Below are 26,390 nucleotides of genomic sequence, written 5' to 3'. Positions count from 1 at the left end.
TCAGCTATTCTTCCTTTCTAACATAACTCATTACAGCTATAAATTTTGCCTCTAAGTACCACTTTATATTACATCTCACACATTTTGATATGTTGTACTGAATATTTTTTTAATCATTCAGGTTTAGGTATTTTCTAACTTCCATTATCATGTCTTCTTTGATGTAAAGTTTAAATTTTGAATTTTCTAATTTCCAGTTGTGTAGGGCTTTTAAGTTATTCTGAAGTTTAACTTAAATTCTTTGTGGTGCCTGAATGATAGTGATTCTTTCAATTTTGTTGAGACTTGACTTTGAGTTGGTCAGTTTTCAAAGATGTTCCATTTGGGTTGGGTTTCTGGTCAGTTTCCAACTATGTTTCATGTATGCTTCACTGTTTGTGGTACTGGTCTATATATGCCCAATAAATCATGCTAACTGTATTTTTAATGCTTATGGAAATTTTCATGAACTAATACGCTAGGAACAGAAGGTAATTTTCCTGAATACCTTTCAGGGACCAAAGGGTTCAATGGCTTACATTTATTCTTTGAGCTGGAACACTAGTGTTTTTTTTTGTTTTTTTTTTGTTTTTGTTTTTTTTTTATGAGTAAGAGGCTATTACAAAATAATAATATGCCCAATGAATACTGACTGTTTAGTTTATAAATTTAAATTGAACCATATTTTAAATTTTTATATTTATATAGATTTATATTTTTCTCCCATATTTAAATCATTACATCAAACATTCCAAATCAGCTTACAATTTAAAATGTATGAATTGGGCTCTCTAGGGGTTAGTAGGGCTCTTACTTTATAATCATGTGCTACCCATCTCTAGGAATTGTATTTCTGATATATGACTTAAGTAAAAAGTGAACTGAAAATGTTATGAGATGCATTAAAAAAGCCTACACTAAAGGACTACACACACACACACATATACACATACACACAAGAGTATTTTTCAGAACAGATGTATAGAAAAAGACTGAGATGAAAAGGAAGACTAAGAAAGAGAAACAAGAAAAAGAGAAAAAATGAGAAGAGCATTAAAAGATGGGAAAAAATGAAAGGCCCCCTGACTTACATTGTATGCGGATACCTGCTCGGCCAATCTCTTTTCCATTCCTGTCAATATATGTTCTTCATCTTTCTTACTGAATGACTTTCTTGCTTCTGGTGTCTCCTGAGGAACGAACACAGAAAACACATTACTAAACCATATAATTAAGAGAAAATAAAAAAGAAATACTATTATTTTAACTCAGATTGAGTAATAGGAGACTAAACGAAGCCAGGCCCATTGAATCTCTTCCCATTAGAAATGTTAATATACTTGATAAGGTATCTGTTAGTGTTCTACTCTAACATTTGCCTGAAAACAAGAAAAAACCCCAAAAAGCCTCCAACCAATCAACTAACTGGATTTTATCAAACTCAGAGATGAGACTGACAAACAATAATGAAATGTAGAAGAGAAAATAAGGCTTAAAAAGAGATCTTATATTATCTGTTTTCAAAGCTAGGAAAAACACTCTTGAGGGAAAAAAAATAAAAAGAAATAAATGGGGTACAGAAAAAATAAAAATAAAACTATCTTTATTCACAGAGGACATGACTGGCAATGTAGAAAATGCCAAAGAATCTATTAAAAAACTCCTGGCATTAGTAAGCATAAGTGTAGCAAAGCTGCAGGATGTTAGGTCAACATACAAAATATACCAGCAATGAACAACTGGAATTTGAAATTTAAAAAGAAATACCATTTACCATAGCACGCGCGCACGCGCACACACACACACACACACACACACACACACACACGAAATACAAATGAAATGAAGGAAAAGAAAAGTATTCTGGAGAATATAGTCCCAACCAGGAAAGAAGAAGGCCCATATAAAATCAGCTGAAAACCACGTTCCTCAAAGCATGTTTTTATACTGTTGCTGTTTGCTTAGGAAAGCCAAGGAGGTCCCCACACCATTTTTATCTTAATGATGGACTAAAACAACATTGTACTTAATAAAGTATGTTAAAAAACATAGGAGTAGCTCATTTCTTATTTTTCCATAAAAATTTCCCCAGAAAGATTCTTTTACTTGTAAATATTAAGAGAAAAAATGATGTTCTGATAAGACGGAGGTGAAAACCTGACCAGTTAAGAGTTAGTAAATCTAGTCAAGACTGGGAGATGAGAACATAACAGATCTTATTCAATTAATTTATGCATAACACTGCCATTTCTTTCTAAAAAGCAATCTTACTTCATTTGGGCATGCTGGTTAAGAGAATGTGCGAACATTAGTGGTATGAGAGATGAATGCTGGGGAATCAAATATAAAAAAGTAAGATGAAGTGGTGGAGAAAATCTACAAAAAGGTAATTTTGAGAGAGATAAAAAAGGAAACTTGATTAAGATCTGTTACAAAACTCAAAAATTAGCCATGACCTTTATACAGGACAGCTCTGTGACACTATATAATTTGTACCACAAATATAAGTCTGTGGTATTATATGCTGTAATACAGTGTCACATAAAATTTAAGGGGTATTAGTCATCCCTTTGGGAGTCTGTTGTAAACACAGAACAAAACACTTTCAGCCCTGAAAAGAATGACCAGATCTAAAGAACTCAGTCACAGGGTCTAAAATCACTTGAGTTCAAATTATACTGGCTCGTTTCTGTTTGTTCCGTTTTTCTGTGGTATTTTTCTTTGAGGAAGACTCCCTGCATATCTGGCTGTAGGCTAGACATCTACTCACATACAATGAGGAACACAAGGACTGAAAAAAGCACAAATAAAAAGTCCATGTAAGCAAGGGGATTAAATGTCTTTTTGGAGACAATCTTAAAGGCTAAATTATAAAAAACGTCAGTATGTTATTTTTATAAAAGACCAGTTAAGAAAGAGCAGACAGGCATTCCAACACTAGTCATTCACGGTGTGTGGCTCGCTTCTATACTGTATCTTCTGTTGTCTCTTCTGCCCTCAGGTGTGTTGGTTTACCTCACCTGTTACCTTACCTGTTTCTGTTACAACTCTCAGATTTCCTTGAATACTCCAGGCAAAGGAGAACTTATGATTTTGCCACATATTCTGCTAAAATGTGGAGACTGCCACATATCATCCACATTTTAAGAATGACACTATTTCACAACCAATTCTCCACTAAAATGTAAGCGCCATAAGGAGCTTTTTCTATTACCTGTTACCAAACAGAATACCTGGCAGAGGAGATATTCAATTTACAGTTATAGAATGAAGATGGAAATCCTCATAATTCTAGGTACTGATGAACAAGATAAACAGAGTTAGGGGTGTGAATTTAAGTCAGAACTGATAAAGCTATAATCATAAGGTGCCAATCAGTCAAGCATTTAAGATTGGAATGGGACATCTCAAGAAAACTGAAACTTTGGGATGGAGTGAATTTAAGGAGTTAGTGCTGAGGATACTGGTTGGACCCCTAACTTACAATGGAATATTTCACAATAAATGGAGAGATCCAAGAAAAGAAAATCTAACAATAATATTTTATGCATACTTTTGTGGGTATTTTTTAAATAAATTATTCAATGTATTAATGAAAGGGCTTTTTGCCTATCTTGACAGTAATATGAAGTTCAGTGCACTTGAGCTACTGTTATTTTGAGAGATAGTCCCTATGTATCACTTAACTTGCTAGGTTAATCTGTGCCTTGGCTTGTTCAAGACATTTTAAAAGAAATTTTCATGGAGATAGTATGATGTATAAAGACCAGGGGATTTGGAGTCAGAAAGGTCTAGAAGGGAATTACTGTTCATGACTTACCAGCATTTAATTCCAGAAAAGGTGACCTCATAGAGGATAGTGTCTCCCTTCATAAAATGAGGTCAGTAAACCTATGTCTCCAGGTTCTCTTGAGATTTAGATGAGACAATTTATTGGGAAATAGTAAGTAAATACACAAGAAGCAACTGGCGTCACTTCCTTTTAACTCTCCTTCAGGGGAAATCTTTTCCCTTTGGAATCATAATTTAAAAAACAGTACTCAAATAATTCTGCCTCCTATTTTTTCAAAATAGAGTCAACATGGACAAAAATACAGGAACAAACCCTCTTACCTTAGCTTTCCTTTCCCTGTCAGCTGGCATATCTGTCCAGACTGATCGATCTCCAGGTTTGTCAGCAGCTCTTCTCTTGAAAGTTCTGGGCCCAAGACCAAAGTCTTTCAGCTCCGGAGGAAGCTCAGTCATCCAAGACTCTCTTGTAATTGGTTTAGATGAATCCTTAAGAGAAATGAAAAGTAAAAAAAAAAAAAGTAGCCTTGGAAAATGTGTATATGTGTGCGTGTGTGCACATGTATGTGTGTATGTGTGCAGAATACTGTATGAGTGACTATGCTTCCCAACTGAGGCTTGAAAGTTAATTAACAGACTTTAAGAGAAAGGATTTAATAGACTATTTTTTTTTGGTCATATATGTTATGAATACTTTTATCTAATTTATTGTTCCTTTGACTTAATGTTATCTTTTGCCATACAGAAATTTTTAAGTAGGCAAAATTTCTACTCTTTTCCTTTTATAGCTTCTGAATTACCTAGAGCCTAAATTTTTATACACTTACTTATGTACATATACATTTTTTTAATGTCCGTTTTTAAAATTGAGATTTTTAATATATTTGGTCAATTTCTCAGAGAAAAGTGTACTATGTATTGAAAACTTACATCATCTCCTTTAGTCAGTTTTTCTTTCATTCTCTGGGCCCTTTTTTCAAACTCTGTCGTTACACTAGAGTTAACTGGTCCTTTGGCAGGCATCGGCCCAATAATGTCCTCCTCTTCACTGCTACCTGTTTCCTTCTGAAATAAGAAGATGATCCTAAATTACTTAAAATTTAACTGTGACTGATAACCTAGAAACAGAACAAAAAGCAAACACTGTGTTGCTGGCTAATCACTGAGTACCTTTCCTGTGCCTTCCTCAAGCGCACCATACAAAAATGACAAACCCAGGGGCTGTGGACTGTCCCACCTCTTCCCTATGTCCACGGCAGAGCTCATTAACTCATCTCAGTCCTCTTCCTGATGGACAAAGATGTGGCCTCACAATTTCTCTGTAATATTCCAGAGAATTATTAACGATTCGTCAGAGATGACACAAGTAGAAACCATTTTCTTTCCTGGTACAGAAAGAGCTCTTTGGAATAAGATGCACACAAATAAGACATTCTCAGAAGCTGTATCAGCCTTCATGATTTCGTACAGTCCACTGAAACAGAAATGCTGTGCAAAGCCTTACAAAATACTGGTCCGAACGAGTTAATTTGGTTCCCAAAGTATTTCTCTCATTACCCCAAAGACACAATATTATTGCAATAATTGAATTCAAGTAGTTCTTAGTAAATCATTTTTTTAAGTTAATTAATTTTTTTAAAGAACAGTGACTATATTTTAATTTTTTTTTGGTTGCGTTGGGTCTTCAATGCTGTGTGTGGGCTTTCTCTAGTTGTAGCTAGTGGGGGCTACTCTTTGTTGCGGTGTGCAGGCTTCTCATTGAGGTGGCTTCTCCTGTTGCGGAGCATGGGCTCTAGGCGTGTGGGCTTCAGTAGTTGCAGCACATGGGCTCAGTAGTTGCGGTGCACATGGGTTCTAGAATGCAGGCGCAGTATTTGTGGCGTACGGGCTTAGTTGCTCTGTGACATGTGGGATCTTCCTGGACCAGGGCTCGAACCCATGTCCCCTGCATTGGCAGGCAGATTCTTAACCACTGAGCCACCAGGGAAGTCCCATTAGTAAGTCATTTTATTAAAGGGTTTTCATGTAAGACTGTGTTAGATGCTATATGCACTTGGGTTTAAAAGAGTCCTTGTCAGACACAAAAGACCCCAAATAGTCAAAGCAGTCTTGAGGGAAAAAAACGGAGCTGGAGGAATCAGACTCCCTGACTTCAGACTATACTACAAAGCTACAGTAATCAAGACAATATGGTACTGGCACAAAAACAGAAATATAGATCAATGGAACAGGAGAGAAAGCCCAGAGATAAACCCACACACCTATCGTCAACTAATCTATGACAAAGGAGGCAAGGATATACAATGGAGAAAAGACAGTCTCTTCAATAAGTGGTGCTGGGAAAACTGGACAGCTACATGTAAAAGAATGAAATTAGAACACTCCTTAACACCATACACAAAAATAAACTCAAAATGGATTAGAGACCTAAATGTAAGACCGGACACTATAAAACTCATAGAGGAAAACATAGGAAGAACACTCTTTGACATAAATCACAGCAAGATCTTTTTTGATCCACCTTCTAGAGTAATGGAAATAAAAACAAAAATAAACAAATGGGACCTAATGAAACTTCAAAGCTTTTGCACAGCAAAGGAAACTACAAACAAGACAAAAAGACAACCCTCAGAATGGGAGAAAATATTTGCAAATGAATCAACAGACAAAGGATTAATCTCCAAAATATATACACAGCTCATGCAGCTCATATTAAAAAAACAAACAACTCAATCCAAAAATGGGGAGAAGACCTAAATAGCCCCTTCTTTCTCCACAGAAGACATACAGATGGCCAAGAAGCACATGAAAAGCTGCTCAACATCACTAATTATTAGAGAAATGCAAATCAAAACTACAATGAGGGATCACCTCACACCAGTCAGAATGGGCATCATCAGAAAATCTGCAAACAACAAATGCTGGAGAGGGTGTGGAGAAAAGGGAACCTTCTTGCACTTTTGGTGGGAATGTAAATTGATACAGCCACTATGGAGAACAGTATGGAGGTTCCTTAAAAAACTAAAAATAGAACTACCATATGACCCAGCAATCCCACTACTGGGCATATACCCTGAGAAAACCATAATTCAAAAAGACACATGCACCCCAATGTTCATTGCAGCACTATTTACAATAGCCAGGTCATGGAAGCAACCTAAGTGCCCATCGACAGAAGAATGGATAAAGAAGATGTGGTACATATATACAATGGAATATTACTCAGCTATAAAAAGGAACGAAATTGGGTCATTTGTAGAGACGTGGATGGATCTAAAGACTGTCATACAGAGTGAAGTCAGTCAGAAAGAGAAAAACAAATATTATATATTGACGCATATATGTGGAACCTAGAAAAATGGTACAGATGAACCGGTTTGCAGGGCAGAAATAGAGACACAGATGCAGACAACAAACGTATGGACACCAAGGGGGGAACGTGGCATGGGGGTGGTGGCGGTGGGATGAACTGGGAGATTGGGATTGACATATATACACTAATATGTATTAACTAAATAACTAATAAGAACCTGCTGTATAAAAAAATAAATAAAACAGTCCTTGTCCTCAACGAGGAGAGAAAGATAAACAACAAGATGAACAACAATAAGATGTTTGTCCTCCAGCTGTGACAGGAAGCTTCCTCCTCTTATTTTTTCAAACTACCAGGATTAGACAAGTTAATTTGTGTTCTTTACATTTTCCCTGCTAACCACTTAATGGTTAACTTTCTGTGGTTTCTTCTCTGAACCCTTATAACAATTGCTCTTAGTACAAATAACTAGATAATCACATATTGTCTTGCGGCTTATTCTAAGCCACACACACACTCATACACTCTCCCTCTCTCAATAACTATGGACTTTGCTTCATTTGAAGACTGGGAAATGGCATTATTATTCCTGTTTTCTTTTTGAGGAAACCTACTTTGAAAGGTTAAACAACTTGTCTGAGGTTATAAAACTAGAATCTAAGACTCCAATATTCTAAGATCAGGGCCAGTATTTTTTCTACTTATACTACAGCAGCCCCTCTATTTTCTTTATTTCAACTGCTAATGATCTAACTTTAAATGTTTATAGCTTACTTCTACAACAGTAAGCTCTTTGATAGCAAAGACATTGTCTTTTTTTTTTTTTAAATGAATAGCTCAGTTTGCTTTTTTTTTTTTTTTTTAAAGAAATTCACGTTCTTTTATTTATTTATTTATGACTGTGTTGAGTCTCCGTTTCTGTGCGAGGGCTTATCTCCAGTTGCGGCGAGTGGGGACCACTCTTCATCGCGGTGCGCGGGCCTCTCACTGTCGCGGCCTCTCTTGTTGCGGAGCACAGGCTCCAGACACGCAGGCTCAGTAATTGTGGCTCACGGGCCCAGTTGCTCCGTGGTATGTGGGATCTTCCCAGACCGGGGCTCGAACCTGTGTCCCCTGCATTGGCAGGCAGATTCTCAACCACTGCGCCACCAGGGAAGCCCAGACATTGTCTTAAACATATTTAGAGCCCCCTACAAATATAATACGTGGTGACATAAAACGAGCAGATATAGAAGACATAATAAACTTTTAATACTGTAAGAGACATGATATCAATATAGTGTTGAAGTTTAGGATGATGGGATAAGCTAATGATAGTTACACTCCCATCCAACAAGAGATGGTTTTACAAAGGTAGATGCCTGAAAGTTTTAGAAATAAAAATCACTTAGGATATTGGGAGACAGAAACTAAATGCGTGGATGGAGGAACAAACAAAATCAGGCCCAATACACTAAAATAAAAAAGAGAACCCAGAATCACAAACCTAAATCCAATCTAGGTATTAAATCATTTTGGTGTCCTGGATGAGTTATTTAAATTTTTTTAAAAAGGTGAGTTATAATATTTTATCCAGAAATATAATAGAAATTACGTACCCTACTGGTTTATAGTTTGGACTGCAGAGTTAGACCTAGTTTCAAGGCCTCAATTTGCCACTGTATCAGCCCTGTGACCTCAAGCGTAATATTATTATTTTTTTAACATCTTTATTGGAGTATAATTGCTTTACAATGGTGTGTTAGTTTCTGCTTTATAACAAAGTGAATCAGCTATACATATACACATATCCCCATATCTCCTCCCTCTTGCGTCTCCCTCCCACCCTCCCTATCCCACCCCTCTAGGTGGTCACAAAGCACCGAGCTGATCTCCCTGTGCTATGCAGCTGCTTCCCACCATCTGTTTTACATTTGGTAGTGTATATATGTCCATGCCACTCTCTCACTTCGTCCCAGCTTACCCTTCCCCGTCCCTGTGTCCTCAAGTCCATTCTCTACATCTGTGTCTTTATTCCTGTCCTGCCCCTAGGTTCTTCAGAACCTTTTTTTTTTTTTTAAGATTCCATATATATGTGTTAGCATACGGTATTTGTTTTTCTCTTTCTGACTTACTTCACTCTGTATGACAGACTCTAGGTCCATCCACCTCACTACAAATAACTCAATTTCGTTTCTTTTTAGGGCTGAGTAATATTCCATTGTATATATGTGCCACATCTTCTTTATCCATTCATCTGTCGATGGACACTTAGGTTGCTTCCATGTCCTGGCTATTGTAAATAGAGCTGCAATGAACACTGTGGTACATGACTCTTTCTGAATTATGGTTTTCTCAGGGTATATGCCCAGTAGTTGGATTGCTGGGTCATATGGTAGTTCTATTTTTAGTTTTTTAAGGAACCTCCATACTATTCTCCATAGTGGCTGTATCAATTTACATTCCCACCAAAAGTGCAAGAAGGTTCCCTTTTCTCCACACCCTCTCCAGCATTTGTTGTTTGTAGACTTTTTGATGAGGGCCATTCTGACTGGTGTGAGGTGATCCCTCATTGTAGTTTTGATTTGCATTTCTCTAATGATTAGTGATGTTGAACATTCTTTCATGTGTTTGTTGCCAATCTGTATATCTTCTTTGGAGAAATGTCTATTTAGGTCTTCTGCCCATTTTTGGATTGGGTTGTTTGTTTTTTTGATACTGAGCTGCATGAGCTGCTTGTAAATTTTGGAGATTAACCTTTGTCAGTTGCTTCATTCGCAAATATTTTCTCCCATTCTGAGGGTTGTCTTTTTGTCTTGTTTATGGTTTCCTTTGCTGTGCAAAAGCTTTGAAGTTTCATTAGGTCCCATTTGTTTATTTTTGTCTTCATTTCCATTGTTCTAAGAGGTGGGTCAAAAAGGATCTTGCTGTGATTTATATCATAGAGTGTTCTGCGTATATTTTCCTCTAAGAATTTTATACTGTCTGGCCTTACATTTAGGTCTTTAACCCATTTTGAGTTCGTTTTTGTGTATGGTGTTAGGGAGTGTTCAAATTTCATTCTTTTACATGTAGCTGTCCAGTTTTCCCAACAGCACTTACTGAAGAGGGTGTCTTTTCTCCACTGTATATCCTTGCCTCCTTTATCAGAAATAAGATGACCATATGTGCGTGGGTTTATCTCTGGGCTTTCTCTCCTGTTCCATTCATCTATAGTTCTGTTTTTGTGCCAGTACCATATTGTCTTGATTACTGTAGCTTTGTAGTATAGTCTGAAGTCTGGGAGCCTGATTCCTCCAGCTCCGTTTTTCTTTCTCAGGATCGTCAAGCATATTATTTAATCTTTCTAGGCCGTGGTTTGTCTTTCAGATAGGGATTGTAACAGCTCCAACCAATAACTACTCTATTGCTAAGAGAACCCTGTGTTTTGTTCATTTTCTTTGGAACCACGTGCTTCTCAGGAAACTGGGACCTTCTCTAATTCCTGGGCAAAAATGCTGATAATTCTAAGCCAATCACTTTGGTTTCATTCCTCTTGGCCAAGTGATTGGCTTGAGCATGGCATATGATTCAATTTTGGCCAAAGAAATGTGAGGAGAGGTCTACAGGAAACCTGGAAAGGTTTTCCTCTCTCTAAAAAGGGGGCACAGGATAGGGACCCTATGTCTGGACACTGCCATCTGCATGTTAATCTCAGCACTTGGTCAGCCTAAGAGGAATTAACATACTGCAAATGATAGAGAAGACATAAAAAACTGGGTCCTGGATGGTCTCATTAGTCTGTTGAATTTGCCAAGCCTGGAATGACCCTTCCTCTAGACCTCTTCTTAGGTATGAAACACATTTTTCTTATTTGGGGAATACAGATTACAGACCATCCAGGAAATTATATAAACAACCAATTTGTTAACTAACAAGGTTAAGACTACATTTCATTGTGAGTTGGATTTTTTGTTATTAGCAGCTAAAAGCACTCTAGCTGGTGGTAAGCAAGCCAACATAAGTATCTAGGGGAAAACCATTTTGGAGAGACTTGGATAGCAAGTATCAAGGCTCAGGAGTAGAAGCCTGTCTGGCATATTTAAGGAGCAAGGAGCCCAGTGTGGTCAGATCAAAATTAGAGAGAAAATCAGGGAGCTAATAGAGGCCAGATTACAGAGGGCCCTGTAAGGACTTTGGCTTTTATGCAGACAGAGGAGGAGCAAATTGATGGTTTTGAGCGTGAATGACATGATCTGACTTTGTTTTATCTGGGCCACTCTAGCTGCTGTGTTGAGAAGAGGTAGCGGAGGAACAAAGGCTAAGTCATGAAGACCAATGAAACAGGTGAAATATGATGTTGACTGGGATCAGGGTAGCAGCAGAAGTGGCTGGATTCTGGATGTTTCTGAAGGTGGGAACAACAGAATTTGTTGTCAGACTGATTTCTCTGACTAAGGGCCTCACACACTGTAGGTGTTTTATAAACATTTGCTGAAAGAATGAGTAAATGACTCTGGAGTTCATGAGCTTAACCACTGCATTATGCATTATATATTTCCTTTAGTAACAAGCTCAGTGGAATTGCTGAATTCTCAGTGGAGATGCACAGGAGTATATGAATTCATATACAGGAAGGCACTGCAGATTAGCAGACTGAACAGGTGATATAAAATCCTAAGAACTGGGTTTGAGCTGTGACTTTTGATAAGTAGAAATTGTGTGATTTGGAGTTAAGTTACCCAATTTCTCTGGCTTTTAGCATCTAAGATACAGATCATGATTATTTCATAAGGCTTTGGAGAAGCTGAAAATGCATATATGGGGAAAATGCATTACAAATTATAAAGTATTCTGCAAATCTCAGCTATTGTTAAGGACTGGCCCTCTGTAAGAATATAGGCTTCCTCCTTGACTCCAAAATTACTTGTTCTTTCTTTTCAAAACATCATGTATCCACTAGTGCCCTTGTTATACAATGGTATGAGAGCTGGGTAGGAGAAAGTTAATTTCAGTATTTTTTTTTTTTTTTTTAATTTATTATTTATTTATTATTTTTATTTTTGGCTGTGTTGGGTCTTCGTTTCTGTGTGAGGGCTTTCTCCAGTTGCGGCGAGTGGGGGCCACTCTTCATCGCGGTGTGCGGGCCTCTCACTATTGCAGCCTCTCTTGTTGCGGAGCACAGGCTCCAGACGCGCAGGCTCAGTAGTTGTGGCTCACGGGTCCAGTTGCTCCGCGGCATGTGGGATCTTCCCAGACCAGGGCTCGAACCCGTGTCCCCCGCATTGGCAGGCAGATTCTCAACCACTGCGCCACCAGGGAAGCCCCTAATTTCAGTATTTTATAATAATTATTTCACTATTAAAATTTTTCTTAGCTTGTTCTCTTCTGGATCAAATCACAGTGATTCTTTAAACTTTTCATCATGTTCTAGTTTCTAGTACTTTAAAGCTTCCCTTCAATGATGAGAAGCATGAATAGGTAACACCCTGTCACATGTAATTTGCCTTGTTATTTTTCTAACAGAATCTCAGGTCTGTGACAGCTTTTGATTTCATCTACCTAGCTACAATCCTAAATTAGTTTGAATATGATTGAGTCAAATGATTGTAGTTATTCCTACGTAAAGTCTTGAGTTTCTTACATCTTATTCTTTAATAGAAAAAGTTCCAAACCTCAGAGTTGAAATACGATGATACTTGTCTTGGATCATCTCTGCCTTTGTCACTTTTCTGTGCAGATTTAAGAAAACCAGGTGGTAATGCAGGACCTATTATAGGCCTGAAAAATAAAATGTACCTTTATCATTCTCCCTGACTTTAAAAAGTCAGCTTTCAGAATAAAAGCTCACACAAATAATAAAAAGCCAGATAATAACAAATGTTAAAAATGAGAATCTTATTCAACATATTATTTTTACTCTATAACCTAGTATTTTTTCACTGAGTATCATAAAAATAAAAATCTAATTTTTTGTATTTTAACTTTCTATTTGTTAGCCAATGATTAGATGCTAAACCAGTAATTCTCAATCTTTGTGGCAATGGTGTATACCCACTTCCTAAAAGAACTATGTTAAATAAAAATAATAACTTAAAAAAAAAAGTCCTTATTATGGACTAAAGCCTGTGAAGATCTTTTTTATTTTGTGCCTTGGCTTTCAGTTTTGATATTCACCGTCCACTGAAAAATACCTTAGTGGCATTATATTTATAGTCAGAACTACTTAAGTATGAATTGAGTTCTAAGGACATATATATCAAATGCATACAACAGATGTTAGTAATTTATGGTTATGTGTGCCAAGGCAGTATAAAAACCTAAACACCATCCTAACTAACAATCCAATAATGATGTGGAAGCATATAAGAAGGAAAATAGTTCATTTAAGACCTATATAGAAAGGAAAAGGTAGTACGCTAACTACATTTCAACCAGTGTACTTTTCAGTTTCCTTCAAAAAACCCTGGTTGGTATAAGTCACTCCATTTTCTATCTGAGCAAAATAACACCCAAGCACAACATGAACCAGTAGGTGGCGAGCTGGAGTTTGAACCCTGGTCTATCTGATGCCAAAGTTCATTTTCTTTCTAGCTGCCCTACTGCCACATTCTGAGGGAACAGACATCCATTCAAAAGAGAAAACTGCCTAAATTCTGGGCCTTAAAAAGAAAAAGTCCTACTTTATGTATGGAAAAAACAAAAGAGGAACGATACTTTCTACTCTCTTTCATACTGTTAAGTTTCTCCATTCTTTGGTTTTTTCCAGAGATGTCCCTGTGCAAGAGTTACCAACCAAGATGGCACTGATGCCCAAAGTTGAAATTTCCAGATTGCACTATGTTCAATTAGAGTCTTACAGACAGGTTTCCCGGTAGGACAAAAACAGTACTAGAGTCAGAAGGTCTGGGGTCTGATCCTGGCCATTTAATAACCTCTTGTCTTGGTTCATAAAACTGCTATGAACCAAAACAATTTTGCAAATGAAAAATGCGGAAGTGTGGCATTGTTAGAAAGATCAAATTAGTTATCATTTATAAAGTATAAGGAAGTGCTGTATGGGTTTTTTTCTGAGTACAGTTTTTAGCAGATCTACAAATGCAATTACAGCTCAACTCTCTGGCCTCAGGGAATTTGTGAGGATAAAACCACTAACACATAAAATCTTAAAATATAGTAAAGGAACATAACCACGGCACATGCTGTGGATGTGTATGAGGTTTTGCCTCCAATATATGCTTCCACCTGTTTATTTCAAACATATATTTTACTATTGTCAAAATAGAAAGAAAGCGCTATGTATCTAATAATCTATTTTCTTGAAAGGAATGTTATATCCCAGCAGTCAGCAAATTTCCCATAAAAACCCAGACAGGAAATTTTAGGCTCTGAGGGCCACATTTGGTCTTTGTTGCATATTCGTCTTTGTATTTTAATGACCCCCTAAAGATCATTCTTAGCTCAGGGCCATACAAAAATAGGCAGTGGACTGCCTATTCCTCTTATTTCTTCTTTTTTTTTCTTCAATAATAAGCATCCTTTTACTTGCTGATGCCATTACAGAAACTGACTACATTTGCAACAAAAAGTGTTTTTTGAGTTGAAGTCAGAGGCAGTTACTCCCCAAAAGTTACATGAAAATTAGAAGCTGACAAGTGTGATTATAACCTCTGAATATAAAATGTACAACAGCCTTTTCTACTTGTTCTTGCATATTGGGATACAGTGCTATGAATTATAAACAATATGGTGTGCAATTTCATATTCAGCAGTTAAATATTTTATAATTCCGAGAAGACAGGAATCAGTATTTACTATATGTTTATTCTGTGCCAGGCACTATATAAGAATCACACATGTATATATATGCATATAAATATGAAATCTCAATCACCACGACAATTCTGTAAGGTACGTGTTGCTATCTTATTCCACAGATGACAAATCTGAGGTTCGGTGAAGTGAACTGTGTAACTTGGCACATAGGAATTTGTCTATTCTTTCAATAAATAATTAAGAAGACGTCTGAATTAGAAGTCAGACACCGGGATTCCAGCCCCAGGTGTACCACTGACTATGTGTGCAACCTTACTTGTTTAAAAAAAAAATGGGGAAGAAGGGTCATGTTTCACCCAGCCTGCCACAGAACACTCTTGTGAGTATCAAATAAGAGATGTGGAAGTTTTTTATGAATTATAAAAGTGTCATAAATGTGTAAATAATTATTTTCCTTATATGAATTTTAAAATTACAGTTACTTTTACTTCAAATTTATTTCAAATGTTATATAAACACATAAGTTAAAAAACAATTTCAGACAACTCTTTAATGAATTAACGGACACTAGAAAAGACTGGCCGGAAGTAGTATACATTACCACCTTGGAGGAGAATCATCCTGCTTTTTAAATCCAGGAGGAAGGGCTGGTCCAAAAAAACCTTCATCATCATCATCATCGTCATCCTGATTTCTCCTCTGTTTTCTGAAAACACGGTAGTGTAATTTTATGCATGTATGTCAGAATTTTCTTCATAGAGAAATTTCCATTTTTAAAAGAACATTAACTTCAACTAGTTGTACAAACACTGAAACAATAAATTAATCTTGCCAAATAAGAAAAAAAAATCTACCACAGATCTTATACTAATCTTTTCTTGAAATTCATTTATGGTCTAAAAATAGAGACTGGTAACTTCTTTACAGCAGTAATATATCAATTTTCTATATTTTCTGTGTTGTTTAAGAGTCCATTCAATGAAGTTTCAAATACTCTACTTGCTAGATATTTTTGAGCAAAGAGTTTATGGCACTGGTTTTTAAATTCACTTAAGTAAAAGCTTTAAGTTGCTACTTCTGTCTCTTACTCATTAAAATGCTTTAAAAAAGACCTTGCTATCCAATAATAAACAAAGATTCGACTTCTTATTTACATTGACCTGTGGTGAGTAAAGCTAGGTCAGAGGGAATCATTCATTTACTTAAATAAAAAGCACATACTGCATACATAATTTTTTTTTTTAAAGCATATTCTTTTTTTGGGTTGTGCGGCTTGTGGGATCTTAGTTGCCCAACCAGGGATCGAACCTGTGCCCCCTGCATTGGAAGCACGGAGTCCTAAGCACTGGACGACCAGGGAGTTCCCTGCATACATAATTTGAAAAAGAAGATGTATGGTCCATTTAGAATATTTAATCACTTGAATAATACCTTAAGGAAAAATCCTTTATATAAGACTTCTATTGAAATTCTAGGTATCTCCAGAGCTATATACTACTAAAATAAATTTCTTTCTGAAAGGTATAGTTCATGAGGAAATGCCATATGAAGTAATTTCTTCCTGTGCTGTATAAATGCAGGTTATGATATCCCCTTACTAGCTCTCTGTTCTAGCCAGCGTACACCAGATTTGAAGCTTGGTTTACCATTTAATGTTATAAGTGGCTCACCTTGCAGTTGGACCAGTGTCATCTTCTTCAGATTCTTGATTTCCTTCTTCAGACAAAGAACTACTGTCCTCGTCGCTGTCTGACGACTTTGAACTACTGCTTTTATAATTAGGGGGCAGAGCTGGTCCTGCAACTAAAGAAGATGTCTTGTGTATGTCATAAGTAGCCACAACTGTTTCAATGAACTCCCTAGTTGACATTTCACACTTTCTTTTCTGAAATTCTCAGCACGGGCTGGCTATCATTTATTATGGATTTTAATCTCATTTGCTCCTGTTGTGTACAGTGGGTTTGTCTTTCCAACTCCAGGAAGGCAGAAATCATGTCTTACACAGTGTTAACTATGAGATTCACAAAAGCTTTAATACCCAAACTTATAAATATAGCAATAGCACATAATTTCCCTGACATCTTGCAATTTTTGCATTGGTTGCAATTTTGGTTGGTGCAACTGCCAAAATGGTTTCATGATTTTGTTTTTTCCTTACGGACAGCATATGGTAGACAATATTTATATCACGGAGCTAACCAAACAACAAATTTGCCATTCCACAGTCTAACATAGTAAAAATCAAAATTATCCATTCTGGTTTCTGACTAAGAATCACCACTTAAAAATATCTTTATTGGTTAATTACCATACTTCTCAGTTAGCTTTCTGTTCAAGATGATTTTCCAAGCAGAAACCAAAGTAGAGGCACTCTAAATTCTCCTGCCTACTAGTAAAGATTCAGAGAAGAGAATGAGGTCACATTGGGATGCAGATGCCAAGGAAGAGGTAAGGGTGTTCTGTGCCCACTCACCAGAGTGAATTGCTCTCACTTCTTGGCTTAGCAAAATTATAAATTATTGCATGATGTCATTGTATGATGTCACATAGACACAACTGTCTATGTCGATCCTCAGCAGTGATGCTAAAACTCTACTGACATAGTTCCCAAGCCTGGGTGTTTATCAGACTTGCCAAAATATTTTTAAAAAAGAGATTCCTGGGCCCTTGCCCCAGAGATTCTGACTTAGTTGGCCTGGAGTAGGGCCTGGAAATATGATTTTCCAAAGAGCTTCCCAGGTATGCTATTCCTTCAGTATTAACAACAACAAAAACTTAAAAGAGATTTACACGCATTTCCCTATTTAATTCTGACAACAACCTTATTAGGAAAGCAGTATTACTTCTATCTTACAGATGAGGAAACTGAGGCAGAGAGACAGTAACTTGCCCAATTTTACACAACTAAATAGTGGAGCTAGGATATGAACCTCTTAACCACTATATTAAACAACATTCAAAAATGTCAACATCCATCCATTCAACAAATATTTATTGAGTAAGTACTTCTGGAGAAACAACTTAAAAAAGAAACAAATAAAAAAAGGTAAAAAAAAAAAAAAAGGTGACTGTGAATATGTGGGAGGGTAATTTTAAAGACAGAGATCAGGGAAGGTTCTCCTGAGAAGACATTTGTAGGGAGGCTTAAATGATGACAGTGGTCATGCAACAATCTGAGGGAAGAACATTCTAGATGGAGGAATCACTAGTGCAAAAGTCCTATGGAGAGAACAAGCCTGATGTGCTTGAGGGACAAAAAGGCCTGTGCAGCTAGAGCAAAGTAAGCAAAGTGACAAGACAAAGTTGGATGGTACAAAGGGGCCACACTATATGCTTCGGGGCCAGACTCCAGCTGTGAATTCCAGCTCAGCCACTTCCTAGCTGTGTGATCTGGATATTATTTAACCTTCCTGTGTTACTCTCTTAATCTGTAAAGTGAGGTTAACAGTAGTTCCAATCTCATAGGGCTGTTGTGAAGAATACATAATATACCTGCAAAGCATATAACACTGTATCTGGCATACAGTAGGCACTCCATAAATGTGAGCATAGGCTGTGGTAATTGAGTTTGGATTTTAGTTATAACAGGCAGTCACTGCAAGGTTTTAAGTCTGGAGAGATATAATCTGAGTTAGCTTTTTTATTAAAACAAAAACAAAAACAAAAAACTCAGCTTGTGGACAATAGGGAATCAGGAGTAGGGGAGATGAGTTAGAAAGCTGATATGAAATGGTTTGATTTGCAACTGCTTTGAAGAAGCAGGATTTGCTAATGGTTTGGATGTGAGAAGTGAGAGCCAAAAAGGAACTGAGGATGTCGTAGGTTTCTGGCCTGATTAGCTAGCCAGGAGGATGGTAATGCTATTCTCTAATATGGAGAAGACTAGGAGGGAAGCATGTTTGGGGGAAGAGCTAAGAGCTTGCTTTCACATCTTCAGTTTAACATGCCCATTAGAAATTTCAGTGGTATGATCAGTGGTACTTGGGTGTATTAATATAAAACCCAGGGGAGAAGGCAGGCTCAGTGTTGGAACCACTGGTCTATTTCTGAAATGTTTTTCCTATTTGCTCCTTGTTGTATTACCATAGAACAAGTGCTCAATACACAACAAATTGAATTAAAATATCCAAAGTTTTATCTTAAAAAATTGGATGCATTTTTTCTACATTCTCCCATGTATCATTAAATAAAGGAAGGAATTATAGAAAATAAATGCTAAACTGGGGCTTCCCTGGTGGCGCAGTGGTTAAGAATCTGCCTGCCAATGCAGGGGACACGGGTTCGAGCCCTCGTCTGGGAAGATCCCACATGCCGCGGAGCAACTAAGCCCATGCACCACAACTGCTGAGCCTGTGCTCTGGAGCCCATGTGCCTAGAGCCCGTGCTCCTCAACAAGAGAGGCCACAGCAATGAGAGGCCCGCGCACCACAATGAAGAGCAGCCCCCCGCTCGCCGCACAAGAGAAAGCCCACGCCCAGCGACGAAGACCCGATGCAGACAAAAATAAATAAATTTATATATTTAAAAAAAGCTAAACTGGTAATTCAGCATGCCTAGAAGAGAACAGTCAATGAGCAAAAAGAGAAAAACAATAAGAATTAAAAGATAAAATTCAAAAAGAGAAAAACAATAAGAATTAAAAGATAAAATTCATATCTCCAACTGCTGTTTAAGACTGAAGAACAGTTAATGTCTTCGTATGTAAATGTTCCCCAACTATAAGTGGAGATTATATCTGACTTCTGACCATAATGAATAATGCCTTTACTGATTTCTGGTTTATCTTTGTATGTACTACTAATTCCTAGAGAAAGCACCTTTTAGAATATAGCAAGGGAGCACACAACCTTCCATAAATATCCCTTTCTTCAAAATTCTAGGCGGTTATTGTTTAACATGAAAGAGACTAGGGGATTACATTTCACTCTTGGCTCTTTCCATCTTCCTCTTGCTCCTAAGTATTAAAGACAGAAGTTTTTTTTCCTTTTTAGCTCCTTTCTTTTCTTTTTTCTTTTTTTTGCTGCGTTGGGTTTTTGTTGCTGTGTGCGGGCTTTTCTCTAGTTGTGGCGAGCGGGGGCTACTCCTTGTTGCGGTGGCTTCTCTTGTTGCAGAGCACAGGCTCTAGGCGTGTGGGCTTAAGTAGTTGTGGCACGTGGCCTCAGTAGTTGTGGCTCACAGGCTCTAGAGCACAGGCTCGGTAGTTGTGGCGCATTGGCTTAGTTGCTCCGCGGCATGTGGGATCTTCCCGGACCAGGGCTTGAACCCGTGTCCCCTGCATTGGCAGGCGGACCCTCAACCACTGCACCACCAGGGAAGCCCCCTAGCTTCACTTTTTTTTATAGGTATCATTCTTCAGAACTATATAAAATGTCTCAAAAAATTGTTTTAGGCATTTGTAATGAACTATTCCATCCCTTTCCTACTAAAGCAGTGATGCGCGTCATTAAGGTAGCTCTTCTACTGCAATGGTAATTTTACAAGTAGATTACAACTTCCATGAAAATAGAGATTATGTCATATATTCCATTATGTTTCTCTTGTGATATGTATCACACAGAATTATGCATACAAAAAGAAGTACTCAGTATAAAGCACATTCAATCTCATTATAGATCAACAATCGATTATAATAGGAAACATTGACTCTGAACCCCAATTAAACAAAACATTATTCCCTCCAAAGCAATTCCATTCTTCTCATTAGTAGACTTAAACTATAAAAAAATTATACTGTTATATTGTATTTTGAATTTCAACAATAAAGATTTGTCGAAATTTGTTTTCTCTCTTGTTATATACACATTTTTATAATAATCTTGATTTTGCCTGTTGACTGGCAAAGTCTAAAATATTTACTATCTGGTTCAGGAAAAGCTTGCTGATCCTGTGACAGGATTGTCATGGAAATGTCAATAAGGAGCATCCAACTGTCTTTTGATGGGAGTAGGTAGTGACGTCAGTGGCGCAGTGGTTAAGAATCTGCCTGCCAATGCAGGGGACATGGGTTCGAGCCCTGGTCCGGGAAGATCCCACGTGCCGCGGAGCAACTAAGCCCGTGCGCCACAACTACTGAGCCTGCGCTCTAGAGCCCGTGTGCCGCAAATACTAAACCCGCGTGCCACAACTACTGAAACCCGTGCGCCTAGAGCCCGTGCTCCGCAACAAGAGAAGCCACTGCAATGAGAAGCCCACGCACCGCAATGAAGAGTAGCCCCCCCCCACCCCCGCTCAGCAACGAGGACCCAACACAGCCAAAAAAAAAAAAAAAAAAAAAGTGATGGTTGGGCTGAGGCTAAAAGATGAGATTGAGTTAGCTGGGCAAAGGGAGTGTGGATTGGAGGAAGAGTGGTCCAGGCAGAGGGAAAAGCATCCGCAAAGAACTGAAAGCCTAAGGGCCTGGCACATCTAGAAATGTGTTCAGAGTGGCTGGAACCAAGAGAAGAGAGGAGGGATCACCAGGGGGAAATGTGGCTATGAGGTCAAACAAGGTCAGGACTGAAAAGGGTACCTTGAATTTAGCAAAATGGTGCCGAGACGATTGGTGGGTGGTCTTCATTTATTTCCACAGTGAAATTGGTGAGAGTGGTCTCCGTGGATTGGCAAGAACAGAAGCCAGAATGCAGTGGGTTAAGAAGAAAACAGGGAGGATCCAGAGTTGGTCAGAGAGAAAGAGGAGTAGCTACCGGGGGCTGTGGAGTAGTCTTCATGAAGATGGGAACAATTTGAATGTTCTGGTTAAATGCTAAGGGCAAGGAGCCCCCAGGACAAGTGAGGGAAGGGGTTCCGAGTAAAAATGGAAGGATTAGCCTTGGAAGGAGGTAGTTCCCCTCTTCCATTATAATCAAAGGGAAGACGAAAGAGTTGGGCAGAGAAACTTCGGGAAAGTTTTTAGGTACTGTGCCAGAAAAGTGAGGAAGTTCTCTTAAGATGGCATCTACTTTTTCTGTGAAGTAGACGGAGAGAGTGTAAAGAAGAAAGAGAAGGTTTTAAAAAGCCATGGTTGGTCATGGGGGAGGAGACCTGCGTGGGGAAACGTCTGAGGATGGCTGGGCAGAACTGCGGACCCAGCCAGGGAGGAGACTATAGTTTTTAGCAGCATTAGCCTGTGGAGGGTGAGGTTTCTTCTAGCAGCACTTGGAAGCCTGGGTGTGGGCTCACCAGGGGTGAACGACTGGATTGATCCAGGGCTGAGTTTTTGCTAGATGGGTTTAACAGAATACTGAATGGGGGGGCTTCCCTGGTGGCGCAGTGGTTGAGAGTCTGCCTGCCGATGCAGGGGACACGGGTTTGAGCCCTGGTCTGGGAGGATCCCACATGCTGCGGAACAACTAAGCCCGTGCGCCATAGCTGCTGAGCCTGCGCGTCTGGAGCCGTGCTCCGCAACGAGAGGCCGCGACAGTGAGAGGCCTGCGCACCGCGATGAAGAGTGGCCCCTGCTCGCCACAACTGGAGAAAGCCCTCGCAGAGAAACGAAGACCCAACACAGCCAAAAATAAATAAATAAATAAATAAATAAATTTATTAAAAAAAAAAAAAAAAAAAGAATACTGAATGGGATAAGGCAGTTGAAAACACTGGCAAGAGAAGGCACGAATGGACGGACCATGGAGGCTAAGTTGAGCAGGGACAGAAGTAATTAAAGGAAATTTAAGGCCAAAACGGACTGAGGCAGAGATCACATGGCTCAATGAGACTAAAAACAAAAATAAAAAATAAAAAATTGTAATGAGAGTAACTGAGTAAGAATGATGGATGAATAAGGGGTTCTGGCTGATAATAAGATCTGAATTTAAATTTTCAGAGATGGGGGAATTCCCTGGCGGTCCAGTGGTTAGGACTCCATGATCTCACTGCCAAGGGCCCGGGTTCAATCCCTGGTCAGGGGACTAAGATCCTATAAGCTGCACAGTAAGGCCAAAAAAAAAAAAAAAAAAGTTTTCAGAGGTGGAATAGGATCCAGTGTGTGACTGCAAATGTGGCTGGGATGAGTGGCGTGAAGGTTGCCACAGATGAGGAGAATAAAGTCAGAGTCAAAAGAGCCCAGGCTCCACTCAGCTTACACAAAACAGTGTCTGGAGTATGCAGACTGGTCTTGAGAAAACATCTGCACCCCCGTGTTTTTAACATGATCTCAGGGGACATTTCCCAGCACTCAATTTTCCAGAGTATTGAAATAAAATTAAATTGGTCCATTTCAGACCTGTGTGCTAAATAAAAAGTTTGGTTAAGCCCACTTTTCTTCAACCTTAGTTGAATGGAACCTTCCTTGCTAAAATAAAAGCCTAACTTTTTAACAGCTATAGCAGAAACAAGACCTGGAAAGAAACCGCTAGGTGGAAACATGGCCTCTGCGTAGTCAAAGAATGCAAATTAGATTCAGAAATGGAAGAGTTATTCTTCCAGCTTTGCTCTTTGCCAACTTCAGTCAGTCCCAGGCTACAAATCAGTACAAACACGAAAGGAGATGGATACTCATCACGGAGGAGTCTGAGAAGCATTTATTTGGCAAATACGAGGTGCCTGCTGTGTGTTAAGGCTAGAAGACTATAGTGCAATGGTGGAGACAGATATGTCAGCAAGTTATTCGAAAACAGTGTATTAAATATGTGATGTAATTAAGTAGGCAAAAAACCCGTGGGTAAAGAGGAGGGCGTGACAATGCTTGGGAGAGTTTGGAAAGCCTTCACTGAGGTGACACTGAAGTTAGGGCTTGAAGGATGAGGTGGGAGTTTGTCAGGTATGTCAAAAAGAGCAGGGCGACGGCCGAAGGAGCCTAGAGAATCAAAGAACTGCGCAGAAACTCGGATTGGTTTGAGCTCTGAGCCGTGTGTGTCAGGACAGGATGAGAGGCTAGGAAGGCAGGTCGGGGGCTAGGGCGCAGAGCATCTTCTGCAAGAGCCAAGGGCATTCATTGCACGTTAGAAGGCAAGAAGGCACAGAGGTTCGGAGTACAGGCTTCGCTCTAAGTCGGGCCCCACCACTTAACTAACTGTGTGGTATGCGCAACAGCCTGGGCCTCAGTGTTCCCATTTGCAACACGAAATAATAATCTTTACCTTATACAGTGGCTAGGAGTATTAAATCACTGAATGTGTATCGATCGTTTAGCACAGCGTCCAGCCCATTGAGAACTAATGCGAATACTTCTTGGTGATAATGATTACCAGGCCAAAGCTCGTTTCTACAGCCCCCACGGCCACGCTTGGGAAGGAAAGTTAGCTCGGGTGGGGCCGCGCCCACTCGCCACTCCTCCGCCCTCCCGGGCCTCCGGACCAGTACTCCGAAAACAGGGCCGGGCCAGAGACGGGGTGGGTGGGCCTGGCGGGCAGGGGACACGCCGCCGCTTACCGGGGCTGGGGTCCCGCTCCTCGTCCTCCGCTGACCCGCTGGCCTTGAAGCCAGGCGGCAGTGCCGGCCCGATAAGATCCCTCGCCATACGCGGTGGCAGACACTGGTCCCGCACACAAGTGTATCCACACCGAGTCAAACCTCCCCACTAGGCAGCCCGCCATACGCCGAAAATGAGGGAAGCTTTTCCGGCCCCGACCAATGACGTAGCAGCCTGCGATTGGCTGACCTGTGTCATTAACGATAACGGAAGTGACGTCTAAGGCTTGCTCCCCTTTCGCACGCTGGCTTCCCTAGTAGGCGGATGGCATGGGTGAGCCGGCAAGTGGTTTCGTGACTCGCACGGGGTGTTTTTCAGCTCCCGAGGTGACCCCCGCTTTGGAGCCTCTGAGCGACGGTGCCTCGCTGCCGGACAACTGGATGTTCTGGGCGATGCTGCCGGCGCCGCCACCACCGCCTTCATCGCTTCCCGCAGCAGGGTCCGAACCTTCCTCAGAGGCGCAGCCCGCCGCGGAGGCCCAGAGCCTCCCCGAGGCGCCTCCCCCCTTTGACGCCCAGATTCTTCCCGGGGCACAGCCCCCTTTCGACGCCCAGTCCCCCTTTGATTCTCAGCGTCAACTCAATGGCCAGCCTTCCTGGAATTTCCAGGCTTCAACATCATGGTACTGGACACAGTCTTCTGGTGTTTTTCCTTGGCATCGGCAGCCCCACAACACTCCGGGTAGGTTGTTACCCCTCTCTCTACCACCCCTTACCTTTCCTTTTCCCTTCTTCCCTCTCCTTTTCCACCCTTGTTGCTCTCTCCCCTTCTGATACTGCCTTGCACTCTTGGAGTCTGGTCATTAATGTCTCACAGTTCGTTCCACAGTTATGTTTTTCCTGCCTGTTCATTCAGTTTAACAATTATTTATTGAATTCAAACTATGAACCAGGAAGGGGAGATATAACAGTGAACAAAACATACAAATATCCTTATTTTGAGCTTAAATCTCCTGGTGTAGGAAGACAGACAATAAACGAAAGAAAGCAGTGTGTATTAGAAGGCAGTGAGTGCTATGGAGAGAGAGCAGAGTGACAGGCAGTGCAGTTTTAAATGTCATTGTCGTAAGTAAGGTGACATTGGAGCAAAGACTTCAGGGAGGTGAGGGATCAGAGCAGTGCATGTATCTGGGGGATAGCGATACAGGCAGAGGGACCTTCAAGTGCAAAGGCCTGGAGGCAGAAGCTGTAGATCAGAATGGAACCCAGTGAGGCAAGAAAGGACTGAGCCTGGGGTGGAGTTGTAGGCGATAGAGGAAGAGGGCCTTGTAGATCGTGGGACTTCTACAGTTATGATATGTTTAGTGCAGGGGAGTGGCATGCTTTGATTTATGTTTTCAAAGGGTTAATATGGCTACTAATTGGAAATGACAGAAAGGGAGATGAGTTAAGAAGGTATTGCAGTTAACCTGGTGAGAGATACTGGGGACTTGGACCAAGGTGGAGCTCAGGAGGTGATGAGAAGTAGTTGGATTCTAGATATATCTTGAAGGTAGGGTAGGGCCAGCATGATTTGTTGAGGAATTGGATGTGGGATGGGATGTAAAGAGGAGATGAGAATAACTTAAAGTTTTTTGCCAAGCAAGTGGAAGGATGTGGAGGGAGTAGATTTGGAAAGGAGACCAGGAGTTGAGTTTGGAATATGATTTGTGTCAAGTGGAGATACTGAACTGGCTGTTGGCTATTAGTTTGTACTTTCAGGGGAGGTTTGTGGCTAGAGCTGTAAATCGGGGTGTCATTCGCGTAGAGATCACATTTAAAGCCATGAAATTGTTCACTTAGAACAATTCAATTTACATTAAGTTGAATCCAAATCAGTGTTTACTGTATGCCTAATGCTGGGGATATGAATGTGCCTAAGACAGTCCCAAGCAAGGTGAGATGGGTTCATAAATATAAATTACAACGCAGTGTGACTGGTGATAGAGGCATATAAAAGGAGATTTCAGAGTATGGAGAAAGTTGGGGAAAACTTTTGGAAGAAGTGTATTGGGAGATGTTTAATGTTCTGGAAGAGATACTTTTTAGGTGGAAGCAAAGAGGTGTCAGTGCAAGGTGAGTTCTGAAGGTTGCAGTGTTCTGGTGTGACTGAAGCATAGTATGTGGAAGGTACAGGGAAGAGCAGGGTGAAAAAATAAAGTGGGATCTCATCGAAGGACTCTAGGAAGCTACTTGCTTCCAGGGTCTT

The 26,390-nt window shown here is 39.7% G+C and overlaps 2 protein-coding genes across 3 annotated transcripts in view; one reads left to right on the top strand and one right to left on the bottom strand.

Annotated features, from left to right (window-relative positions):
* Nucleotides 1-24,350, bottom strand: part of GPALPP1 (GPALPP motifs containing 1) — a 30,113-nt gene extending 5,763 nt beyond the window's left edge. For both annotated transcript variants that reach the window (XM_007186816.2, XM_007186817.2), the window contains exons 1-7: nucleotides 24,164-24,350; nucleotides 16,486-16,618; nucleotides 15,420-15,521; nucleotides 12,715-12,820; nucleotides 4,699-4,833; nucleotides 4,093-4,257; nucleotides 1,071-1,169 (exon numbers count right to left, since the gene is read on the bottom strand). In XM_007186816.2, coding sequence (XP_007186878.2) covers nucleotides 1,071-1,169; nucleotides 4,093-4,257; nucleotides 4,699-4,833; nucleotides 12,715-12,820; nucleotides 15,420-15,521; nucleotides 16,486-16,618; nucleotides 24,164-24,251 — 828 coding nt within the window. In that variant the 5' untranslated portion in view covers nucleotides 24,252-24,350. The remainder of the gene's footprint in view (nucleotides 1-1,070; nucleotides 1,170-4,092; nucleotides 4,258-4,698; nucleotides 4,834-12,714; nucleotides 12,821-15,419; nucleotides 15,522-16,485; nucleotides 16,619-24,163) is intronic.
* Nucleotides 24,351-24,450: 100 nt separating this feature from the next.
* The window catches only part of NUFIP1 (nuclear FMR1 interacting protein 1), a 46,699-nt gene continuing 44,759 nt past the window's right edge, over nucleotides 24,451-26,390 (top strand). The window contains exon 1 of the mRNA XM_007186815.2: nucleotides 24,451-24,884. Coding sequence (XP_007186877.2) covers nucleotides 24,473-24,884 — 412 coding nt within the window. The 5' untranslated portion in view covers nucleotides 24,451-24,472. The remainder of the gene's footprint in view (nucleotides 24,885-26,390) is intronic.

This window comes from Balaenoptera acutorostrata, chromosome 18 (genome assembly GCF_949987535.1).
Source record: "Balaenoptera acutorostrata chromosome 18, mBalAcu1.1, whole genome shotgun sequence".
Taxonomy (NCBI): domain Eukaryota; kingdom Metazoa; phylum Chordata; class Mammalia; order Artiodactyla; family Balaenopteridae; genus Balaenoptera; species Balaenoptera acutorostrata.
Note: the sequence above shows the minus strand (reverse complement) of the source record. Positions and strands in the feature narration are given on the sequence as shown.